This window comes from Xenopus laevis, chromosome 6S, assembly GCF_017654675.1.
Source record: "Xenopus laevis strain J_2021 chromosome 6S, Xenopus_laevis_v10.1, whole genome shotgun sequence".
Lineage (NCBI taxonomy): Eukaryota > Metazoa > Chordata > Amphibia > Anura > Pipidae > Xenopus > Xenopus laevis.
In genome coordinates, this window is record NC_054382.1 from 85,588,510 (window position 1) to 85,600,396 (window position 11,887).

At 37.1% G+C, this 11,887-nt stretch overlaps 1 protein-coding gene across 12 annotated transcripts in view; it reads left to right on the forward strand.

The window, feature by feature from the left end:
* Positions 1-3,873, forward strand: part of znf516.S (zinc finger protein 516 S homeolog) — a 92,617-nt gene extending 88,744 nt beyond the window's left edge. For 10 of the 12 annotated variants that reach the window (XM_041567193.1, XM_041567199.1, XM_041567194.1 and 7 more), the window contains one exon: positions 523-3,870. In XM_041567193.1, coding sequence (XP_041423127.1) covers positions 523-743 — 221 coding nt within the window. In that variant the 3' untranslated portion in view covers positions 744-3,870. 12 annotated transcript variants of the gene reach the window in all.
* The last annotated feature ends 8,014 nt before the right edge of the window (positions 3,874-11,887 follow it).

An 11,887-nucleotide genomic window follows, 5' to 3' on the forward strand; every position in this document is an offset into this window, starting at 1 on the left:
TATTTTTTTGGCATAATGAAAGAAAATGTAATTCTATGCAGCTTTCTGATATACAAATATACATGCATTAGAAATATACATTGGTTTTTATTGCAATTGAAAGCAGTAGCCAGCTCTCCTCCAGCCAATACTAATTCCCTTCTGTTCCACGGTTGAAGAGTCATAACTACCAGTCCATGCATAGAGTATAACCATAAATACAAATTAAATTAAACAGATTTATAATGAATGTTTATTAGAAACTTGCTTAGGCTTACATATTCTCTCTCTTTATGGGAAAAACACATGGGAAGTGGGAGAACAGGGGCAGCAATAACTGAATAGAGCTCACAATCTGAAAGTTGTTTTTTTTTTTCTTGCTACCTGTTTACTGGGCCTATATGAACATAGGGTATAGATCCTTAATCTTAATGCGTGCATTTGATACAAACTTTAGAACATAAATTTAAGGCTACAAATGTAAGACTAAATCACACATCCAAATCCAAGTTATTCATTTGTATGTGTTCTCTATTTTCCTAGGGGAGAGACCATTCCAGTGCAGATATTGTCCATACAGTGCCTCTCAAAAAGGGAACCTAAAAACACACGTACAGTGTGTACATCGGGTACCATTTGACAATAGCGAGTACCCGGACAAACAACTCCTTCAACCTCAAAGTGATGATAACAGTTACATGGACCATCAGCTGGAAAATTTGCCTTCAAATCACCAGGTCCCTGGAGCTGTGGCGTTAAAGTGACGAAGGAGAAATAAAATTCACAATCAACTTCCCCCTCAGCAGTGGTCGATCTTAACCTTTTTAACGTTTTCTTATTGGACAAGATGTGAGTGGAAATGCATCTGGTCTTCCCCAATGGTTCGGTGGTTGCCAGATAATGAACTATGGCAAAAGACGGTCAATAGTGAAGCAGATACTTATATCACACACAACAACACACACACTGAAGCATAATAAATGTTAAAAGCTTACAAGTGAAAGCACTGGTATTGAATCTACGCTATGAACTGTAGCAGTAGAAAGTAGACTAAGGAAACCTACGGATCTCTCTGGATGAATCTGCCACTGATTGCCTAAAGTCAGACTGCTCAGTGACGTTACATAGTAATATGGATTGGTCAGCTCTTGGGACCGCTCCATGCTTGAAACGGTCTCTTTAATGATCAAATGATGCTTCACACATTGCTGCGGGGAGAGATAAAATCAATGAAACTGCTTACATTATGCTACAGGAACACTAAAAAAAAAACAAAAAAAATCTAAAAATGCTTCTCCTTTTTACTCTCAGGACCTTTTTTGTAATAGGGCTACTTTCTTAAACCTGCTTACAGAAATTATGCAATTTTGTTTTCCTTTGTAATAACCTAACCACACATCAGCTGCCGGTTTGACGTACTGTACCAGACGCAAAGTAGTTGCTGTGCATGACGGAGCAGGTACCCCTGAATCTTCCTGCCCTGCTACAGAACCACCCTTCTCAATGCCGGTACCTTGAGAGAGGTCTTAATATTTTTATTTTCCACGTTATGGCATGGTTACAGAATTTCTGAACTACTTCATCTCTTATATTTTGGTGGCATTCAGGTTGTGGGAGAGAGGGGGGAAAAAGATTTTTAAAAATCTATATATATATATATAAATCTATATATATTATAAAATTAAATATATACCTCTTCTGCAGGATATTTTTATGCTAAGGTGGTGGTGAGTAATAAAATGAGAAATCAAGCAGTGTACTCACAGTGTACTCCATTATAACCCCATACACTGTAGCGGGTAGGCTTGACCTGCGCTGCACAGACAGGGGGGATACACATGTATTCCATAGATATAAATATTTCTTTATTGCGGTGACACTGTGTGGAACAGCAATGCCTCTGAGAGTCTCAGATTTTGCACATATGATTTTATGCATTATCAACCCAAGTTACTGCTGCCTTGAAAGAAAAAATGTTCTGTGAAAAAAAAAATTGCAAAAAAGCTTTACTAGTGTTTTTTTTTAATTGTAACCTTTTGTAAAGGCAGGAAATGATTATATAAATCCTAGCATGCTAAATATATTTTTAAAAACAAAAAAAGCAATAATTTTACATGTACAGATATGAATCTAACCTTTAATACTGGTGAGAGCGACAGTTTACTTTGTATTATACAAAAAAAATCTGCTTGGGTTTTGTATTATACGGGCTTCTGATACAGACTTGTTTAAAAGAAGATGGGGGTGGGGGATTTTGTTTTTAACATTTTTTATTTTTAACTTAGTTATTAATATTTTTTTTTTTTTTTTTTGGATCCTACTATTAAATTTAGATTTTATTAATTATACCAGAGACTAAGCTTAGTACTTTCATCTATATAAAGCATTTTATGTTAGGCATTAAGATTCATGGTGCTGGCCTGGAAACTAGGATGCTTGCCGGGGATCTTGGAACAGCTTTTGGAAATCTTTTCTGGGTTTATGATAGAAAAATGATTTATCGTCTTTGAGTTATACCCACATATAAAGTAAATATATCTGTGTGGCCTTCCATTATTTTTAAAGGAAAAGCAACCAGGCTTAAATAAATTCTAACAAGAAAACAGAAGAGCCAAATTCTAGTTCATACACCGCAGCCATATGACTTTTTTTTAGGAGTAACTGCTGGAGGAGCACAATCTGGACAAGCCAAATATAAGCAATTGCAAATCTCTTTTCAACATGGAGCTTAGAGGATCTACTTAATTTTAAACTAATCATTTTCATTGTTCATTGCCATACTATAGATTGAAGTACAAGGGACAAATTAAGATTCTATGTCCTTAGCCACTTCTAGTATCACAAATAACCATCTCTCATGCACTTGAGCATTAGCTCCAAAAACCTAAATGGCTGGCCAGACGATTTCTGCATTCTTCAGGTTTTAGGTATACATCATCTGCAGCACTGGATGAAGATAAAGACTATCTTTATTTTGAGAAGAATTTTACTCTTAAATGTTTCATTTTAAATATTGAAGCTGTACAGCCTGCTGATAATGAGCAAATCCCAGCCCTACCCCAAGGAGATTCTGAGAGATTCTGTATGGCAACAGCTAAAGGCCGGACACCCTCTGATATATTTATAAATTAAAGTATTTTGAGATGAAGAATATTTTGTAATAGCCACCATATTGTCCTTTTGTTTTTTTTGTTGTTTTTTTAAAAAATGATCGCAGTGAAAACAAGCACAGCAGCTCAGTGGTCTACTGAAACCTGTTTCAGACCCTTCCAGACATTGCTTCACCACATTTTATTAAAGCCGAGAATACAACCATCATGAATGGTCTCCTAATTTTATTTGGCATAGTCTTTGAAAACATCTGACAAATGACAGGAAGCAAGGCTGTCAGTGAGGGTACGTGGGTATTAATCAGAGAAATTCACAATGCGGATGCCTCTTTATAGAGAACAACGGTAGGGGGAAATTATTGCAGATAATTATATGCTGTATACAGTTCAAAAATGAGATATTCACTTAATTGAACAAGCATAAAAAGTAAATCTCCATGGATCCTAACATTTTTTTTCTATCACCCATTTTTTTTTTTAGTGTGTAGCTCTATGTTCCTTTGATATTTTTTATCATCAGTATTGTGTTGATTTGTTAATGTAGAAATCAGCTAGGCTAGTATTTAAAATGATTTTTGTTTGTTATTTATTTAGTCGACCTGTTTTTGATCAGCTTTTAAATAAATGACTTTTAGCCTGACACACTCCTGTTAACCATCTATGGACTGTTACATCATTTTTTCCTACTACCTCTACCAATCTACTGTTTCTCACTCTTTAACAGGTTATTTTTTACAGCGTGCTAATGTAATTTACACAATAAAGGGTTTGATTGTTTACACTGCAGGTGCACAAGTCTCATTTTTGCTCTTTGGCATTTTAGCTTTAATAAACAAGGGGGGAAAATCTAGCAAAGCTAATTAGAGCAAAGATGCTCTAATTATTCAGTGCTGTCCAACTTATTACATGTTGTGGGCCAATTATATGTCACATTGTATGTTGAAGGGCTGGATTGGATTAAAATGAGTCGTATAATAAAAGGCTATGGAGCCGATGAGCTGACTGGGAGCCACATCCAGCCCATGGACCTTCAGTAGGACAGCACTGCTCTAATATACTGCTTTAATATCTATTATAGACTATGTGGAAGCAGTATTTAAAGTGGAGGTAGTTTAACATGAATAGTGCCTAGAACAGGTGTGTCCAAATCGTAGATTAGGATCTACCAGTAGACCTTTAGTAGGTGATCAGTGGGATATAAACCGGCTATTGTAGCTGCATCGGTAGCAAGGTCATTAAGAATGTGGCTGGCTCAACTTCAAAAAGGAATTAAGAAAGGTGTGCCCAAAGGACAATCGACAACTTAAACTTGGGCTCACTTTACAACAAGGTGCTGACTGTACTAGTGTCTGCTTCCTTGACTAAAGCTAAAGTGCTTACCCTAGGGGGCTTATTAATATCGGGGCTGAAATATTGTATTATCTTTATAGGTCACAATTCCAATTTGTAGTCTATTTATATGTACCTCTATCTTGTCCAATTCCTAATTTGCAAGTTGTGTTAACCTTACCCTATTCTGTCTTGGTCTAGTTCAAACTATGTGACCTGACTGAATCCAGACCCCTGGACTATTTACAACCCACCCTAATTACTTTTATTATCTCTACAAGTTATCTCTGTCTATCTGTAACTTTCTAATTTATTGCCCATAAACCCTTTTTCAATGATCTTACAGTATATATGATGTGCAGAAGGGGCCTGTGTGCTCCTAAAGCTTGCAATTGTTACTTATTCAGCCAATAAAAGGTATCACCAAACTTTTACATTTTCAGAATAGGCGTAATTCTAAGAAGTATTTTTTTCGTTTATACAGAGCTTCATCCCTAAAGCGGGGCAGGATTGGAGATGTAACAAAGGCCAGAGAGAAAGGCCACTTCAAAGAGATAAACAAACAAAAGGTAGGGAGCGCCCTTCCTTTGGGAGCAAATTCTTTTCTGCATTACGCCAACTTCGTGGGAGGCAGGTTGAGAAGCTTCTACTCTGCTTGGGAATTAATTAACACAGATCGATGGGTACTACAGACAAAATACACATACAAAACTGGGTATACAATAGAGTTCCTCTTAAAATCGCATCCATGTTTCATTGTCACAAAAATGCCTTTTCAAACAGAAAGCAAAAAAAATCTTTTTCTGCTATCCAAGAATTCAAAATTCAAGGAGTTGTACTCCTTGCCAAAAAGCTCAGGGATTTCAAGGGGGTTATTCCCATATTTTCCTTGTCCCAAAAGTCAGATGGAAAGGTCAGAACTATTATAGATTTAAGATTCCTTTACAGATTTATCAGCAATAAAAGGTTAAAAATGGAGACCATACGATCAGCAATGAATACTCTTCTTCCAGGAGATGATATGGTCACACGAGATCTCAAAAATGTTTATTTACATGTACCCACAAGAAACTCTCATCAGAAGTATCTGAGCATTGCCATTCGAAGAGGCAATGTGATACAGTTTACAGCCCTTTCCTTTGGCAGGTGCTCCAAGGGTGTTCACAAAAATTTTTTCTAGTTGTGGCAGAACACCTAAGGTCTCTGTGAGTGTCCATTCTTCCTTATTTGGACGATTGTCTTCTAAAGTTCCGTGGATCATATCCAGAGGGATATTCAGGTGACTATCTTGAAAATTTCTAGAATTCATCTTCGATACAAATACAGGAAAAAAAATATTTTGCCCAAATATTTATATATTTGGGCAAAATGTTGAAATTTTTGACTTATCAAAAAATTTGCCAAAAGGTAAGAGGACTTTATATAACGAAAAGACCTTCATTCAGACAAATTCTAGTAGTCTTAGGTCTATTTTCAGCTGCCATAGAGGCTGTCCCTTGGGCAGTGTCATGTGAAACCATTACAAAAAAACAAGAAAGGTCATTAGACAAAACATCTTGTCGCCCTCCAATAGTAAGAGAATCCCTTCTTTGGTGGTGCACCTCTTATGCACAGCCAACCTTTAGTCCTGACAACAGATGCCAGCAAAAGAGGTTGGGGAGCTCATTTGAACGCCATTTCAGTGGCAATATCTTGGGCAGAGTATGCAGGGGATTTGGTGAACCAAATTTGCAGAGCTGCTTCATGGTCAAAAATGTCCACATTTGCGAAACACTACTAATTGGATGTTTCAGTATTTCAAGAAGCAGCCTTTGTTTAATCTGTCTTTGATGCTTAATGCTCTACATATCCAGCACTTCTTGTACTGCTTTTGAACTCTCATGTGTAAGTGCTGCCTGTAGGGACGTGAGGGAAAGCAGTGGCAGCACCAGGCCCCTGCACCCCCAATGGGGCCCACAACCAGGCACGCTCCTCTGGCGGCACGCTGCATGTGATGTCACAGGTGGCACCAATTTTCATTGCTTTTGGCAGGCCCTGCCCTACCCCCCTTGGCTCTCTGGCAGCTCTGCCTCTGGTCGAAGAGTTTCCTGTCAAGGCAGCATCAGGGAGAGCAAGAGGGGGGGTGGTGTTAGGAACAGAGCAGCAGAACTTCCCATGTGAGTCTCAGGCAGGAAGTGACCTGCACCTGCCCGATATCATAGTATAGTATGGCACTCACCAAAAAATATAATATTGCCTGTGTGCCACATGGTAATTCAGCAACAACATGAGAAAATGATAGCCCAGCACTCGCAAGTCTTCACAAAAGTGCAAAAATGTTTATTGGAAATGATCAACATTTCAGTGTGATTGACAGACTATCTTATCAAGATACTACACAGTATTAGACCCCCACAATAAATACCCTAGTGTAGGTTCTGGCGCCAAACTGTTATGCATAGAAGCTAGAGATGCAAAAAAAGATGTATAGAATGTACATAAATTGAATAAATTGTGTTGCCACAAAGTAACCAACCCACCGATACAGTAACAAATAGACGTGCATGCATGGTTAAAAGTTATATTATAGTTGCAGAGGCCCTTGTTATATAAATGTACAGAGGACTCTTGCCAATCATAGAACATGTACACACCAGCACCAGGGGACACACACCCATCTACTGTCACACTCTGCACTAAGCAGACCTGCTTTGTCATGATAATGTCTTGGCACTCCATGCCTAATAGTTCAACAGAAGCCGTCACGGACTACATCAGTCTGGGACCACTATGGGTGCTTCCATGGCACCATCCTATGCCAATTTGTTTATGAAAGCCTTTGAGCGAGAGTTTTTTTCCAAAGACGAGCATAATATTCTACAAATATTATGACAACCTGTTTCTTATTTGGCAGGGTAATGAGAAATTGTTGGTGGAATTTGTTGAGACTATTAATATATCACAACCACATGCCAATCTGTCACTCAGTTATAGCATGGCATTGGTTAATTGTATGTGCATCTAGTTCTCCCCCCCCCCCCCCGGTATCTGGTGAATTACACTACATTCCACATTTTCAGTTTTTGAGAGTTTTTAGAAATAACAATAACTTACCCAATGCAAGGAGATGGCAAACAGATGTAACTCTAGAGGCTACAATTTGGGGTTTCTACAACAAGAAATAAAGCATGCTCAACAAAATAACCAATCCCCTAAATCGAAATCTCAAACCTGATCTGACCAGAATTTAAATTATACAATACACCTTATTATGACACAACTAGTTATTGTCTTCAGAAAGCCGTTAAATTGTGGCTTTAAAAATACTAAAACACCAATTATTGGTTGAAGAGGCCCTAGTTTAAGAGATTTATTGGTCACTACTGACTTTGTATCTACTGACACCAACTCTTAAGAATTGGCTACCTAAAGCAAAAAAATGGTTGCTTTAAACGTAACAATTGTGTACTTTGTAATTGTCTTCTTAATGGTGAGAGTTTTGTGCATCCCCAAACTGGGAAAAGGATCAAGATGATTCACAGATTAGCATGTACTGTACTTCTGAATTTATATTCTCACATGTCCCTGTGGACTTATGTATGTTGGCGAGACCATAACTTCACCTCACTGTGTGACAGACTCGGCAATCATAGGACTGCAATTAACAAGGCTATCGCTCACAAGGATCAAAACACTACCCTTGAAGGATAATAAAAAACATACCTAGGAGCAATCAGTGGCAAGACATTTTGCCAAACTAACTCATCCTTTGCCTACCCTTCATGGTGATAGATCTTATTCCACCCCCTTGACATGGGGATGATCAACACAGACTTTTACTGCAGTGTGAATTGAGATGGATATTGTTTTTTTTTTTATGCCAACTGTTTTTGGTTAAAATTATATTTCTACATGGCAAATAATTTACTAGTAGGTGTAGTAGAGTAATAGAAAACCAACAGACTCAACAGTCATGACATGCATGCTGCTGATTCTTTGTAATTGAATCATTAATTGAGGTTTGTTCCAAATAATAACAATGTTCAAAATACTAATAGCTTGTTCCAAATAATAACAATGTTCAAAATACTAATAGCTTGTTCCAAATAATAGCAATGTTGAGTTCAATTAGTGAGGTCATTCATTCTGTGAAAAAACAGGTGTCAATTACGGCCCTTACTTAAGGAACGAAGGCAACAAATGTTATGCAGACATTGTTCAGAAAAACTTTAATTAAAAATTAAATTGGAGGGGGGAAAAATATAAAGAAATACAGAAAATGATAGGCTGCTCAGCTAAACTGATCTCAAATTTTTGATCTTTAAATTGGCAGCTAAAATCTGAAAGACGTAGAAGAAAACGGAACACTGCTATTTAAATGGATAGAAGAATAACCAAAATGGCAAAGACTGCCAATGATAGACTCCAGGAAGATCAAAGAAGGTGTAAAGTTACCTGTGAGTACTATTACAATTAGAAGACGCCTATGTGGAGCCAAGCTGACAGCAAGAAGCCCCCCTTAAGTCCCATTGTTGAAAAAAAAGATGTGCTGAAGAACTTATAATTTTTTTTATAAGAACACAGTGAGGGTTATTTATAAGCCCTGGGCAAATTTGCATCTGGGCAGTAACCCATGACCCAATGCAGACTCTACATTCTGTGGCACTTAAAGAGTTGGTGAACCCATAATTGTGCCCAGTTGTCTAATCAGGACCCACATGGCTTCCTTTTTGTAAAGAATGTGATTACCATTACCACCATGTACTATTAAATGTACAGCGCTGCATGTGCAAGTGGTGCTATATAAAAAAAAAAATATATATATATATATATATATATATATATATATATATATATATATATATATATATACTTACAAATAGGTTTCTGAGTATATGGGTTGCAGCTTGTTTTTCCTTGAAGATTTACTAATAACCCATATCCACAAATGTAAGCATCTATTTAATGGACCAATGAAACAGATTGATGATAACTGACACTTTGATATTAATTAATCTTTACATAAAGGCACAAGCTACAGTTTTATTGTAAAATTTACTATATAGACTAAATTGTACAGATGTATAACTGGGGTCAGAAAGCCCCTGAAAAAAGATAGATATGTATGTTAAGTACATTTCTTAAGCTTTTTTTTTTTTTTTTTTTTTTTTTTAAAAAGTGATAGACTGATTTAGTTGTTCAGTTTTTTACAGTAGGTTATGCAACTCTTTCTAAGGGAGACTATTTCTAAGCTTGGTCCAAAAAACAGAGCACAATGTTGAGACAACATGACCCTTTTAGCAATTCTCCTTTAATAAAATGTGTTCTTTTTCGTTTAACTGCAAGAATTGAATATTATGCTGAAAGTTGTATAAGATGTTTATGAATAACTGAACTACAGCATTGTTGTAAAATGGTATACGTGACACACTGCTTATAGAGTTGGATATCTCAAACATAAGTAAAATATTTTATTGAGTTTGTGTTAGCTAGGGATATCATTTGCATAAAGCAATTAATGTAAGAGAAAGCAGTCGCCAAAAAAGAAGTTTGGGGACCAGCGCAAGTGACAAGGACATTACTGGTTTGAGTTGTTTGCTTAATTACTTCTAACTAGGTAGTTTAGGTATTCATGCTGGCTGCATACTGATCTGTAAATATATTAGAAACTTGGCAATATAACTGTTTTATCCCATGCAGTATAACATTTTCAGTGTAATGGTCTTGTTCCGTGCATTAGTAAAACTTTGCTAACATTAAAGGCATTTTAATTTTCCCTTTGTCTAATGGAAAGTTTAAGAGACAAATGCTCAGTGATATTTCTGTTGCAGGGCTTTCTAGAGCTTCTTTGGGTAATACTACACGGGCATTTTACAGTGCACGTCCATCCGTTCCAACACGAGGAATCGCAGGTAGTGATGGGCGAATTTATTCGCCAGGCGCGAATTCGCCAGCGAATAAATTCGCAAATCGGCGGCGAAAATTCACCGGCGTCAAAAAAAATTTTTTACGAAAAAACGGGCGCCGGCGCCAAAAACGGCGTCTCGCGAATTTCGCAAATTCGCCCATCACTAATCGCAGGCGTCACGTCAGATGCGCAGAATCTAATGTAAGTAATACAAATGTCGCACGTAGAAGCTGATTTCATTCAACATGACTGTCGAATGCGAACGCTGCATGTTGGGTCTTCATCCGACAGTTGTGTCGGACGAAATCAGCTTCTATGTGCAACATTTGTATTACTTACATTAGATTCTGCGCTTCTGACGTGACTCCTGCGCTTCCTTGCGTTGTGTCGGAACAGATGGACGTGCACCGAAAATCCCCCGTGTAGTCCTACTCTTAAAAGTTGTTTCTAGCTCAGATTCCTCCTGTCACTCTTAATCGGGCCGCACTGTAGATTTGCTTGATTGCTTATAGGATCATTCTGAATAATTAAAATCTGGTTATTTCTGATCTCATAGTTTATAATGGAAACAAGAATTTGCCAGGTTTTAGATGGCGGGTGGTCAAAGCCTGTGGGGGACCTCCTATGACCTATTTTGAAGAATCGAAGTTTGTTTTTGGAAAAACTTTGAATCAAATTGGATCGAATGCGCTATTCCTTCGAGTCGTAAGATTCGAATTCGGCCGAATACGGACCTATTCGACCAAAAAAACTTTGACTTAATTTTCCGTTGGTCTTTTTGAATTAGAATTTTGAAGTTTTTTTCAATTTGAAATTCGACCCTTGATAAATATGCCCCTAAATGTTAGATTTTAGTGGTTTTACAGGTTTTTAAAACCATGACTAAACCGTCAAACTCTAATTAATTAAACGCTCTGACAAATAGTACAAATGAAAAAAAGCACTGAATGAGCGGAACCCCCCCCTCAAATATCACGAAAACCTCTCAAAAATTTTTCGTTTTTTGGACAATAGTAAAAAAAAATCTGAAAAAAAAAATTCATTGGTTTTAAAAAAAAAATAAAAAAAAGGTCCAATAGGATCAATGCTCCTCCCATTGACTTCTACAGCACATCGACAACTTTTACCTGGTGAAGTTTGGCACGAATGGCTTTCGTGGTTTTATCACTTGATGAATCTCAAATTTCTAGAGCTTTTTTTTAAAAAAAAAAAATTAGGAAAGCACAAATTTTTCAAAATTCATGGAAAAAATAATTTTGATTGTTAATAAATTACGCGTATGAATAAAGCTTGTGGACAAGTGCATTTGTTACCCACATACTTCACTACCAGAGATACACCACAGCCAGTGCATTATCACTGTGCCCCTAGATTTGTATGGGTTTTCCAAGTGGAACTGACTTGGATCATAGAAGAAAATGAATGTAGAAAAGCTTGCATGGACAATGCCATACATGCTGATATTGACAAGTACCCAATATTTTGCAACCTTGCATTTTGAGCTGTACGGTCAGATATTTTGTACTTTGTTGATCCACATGTTGCCAAACAGAGTTGTTTTTATTTGTGTTCATTGCTAAAA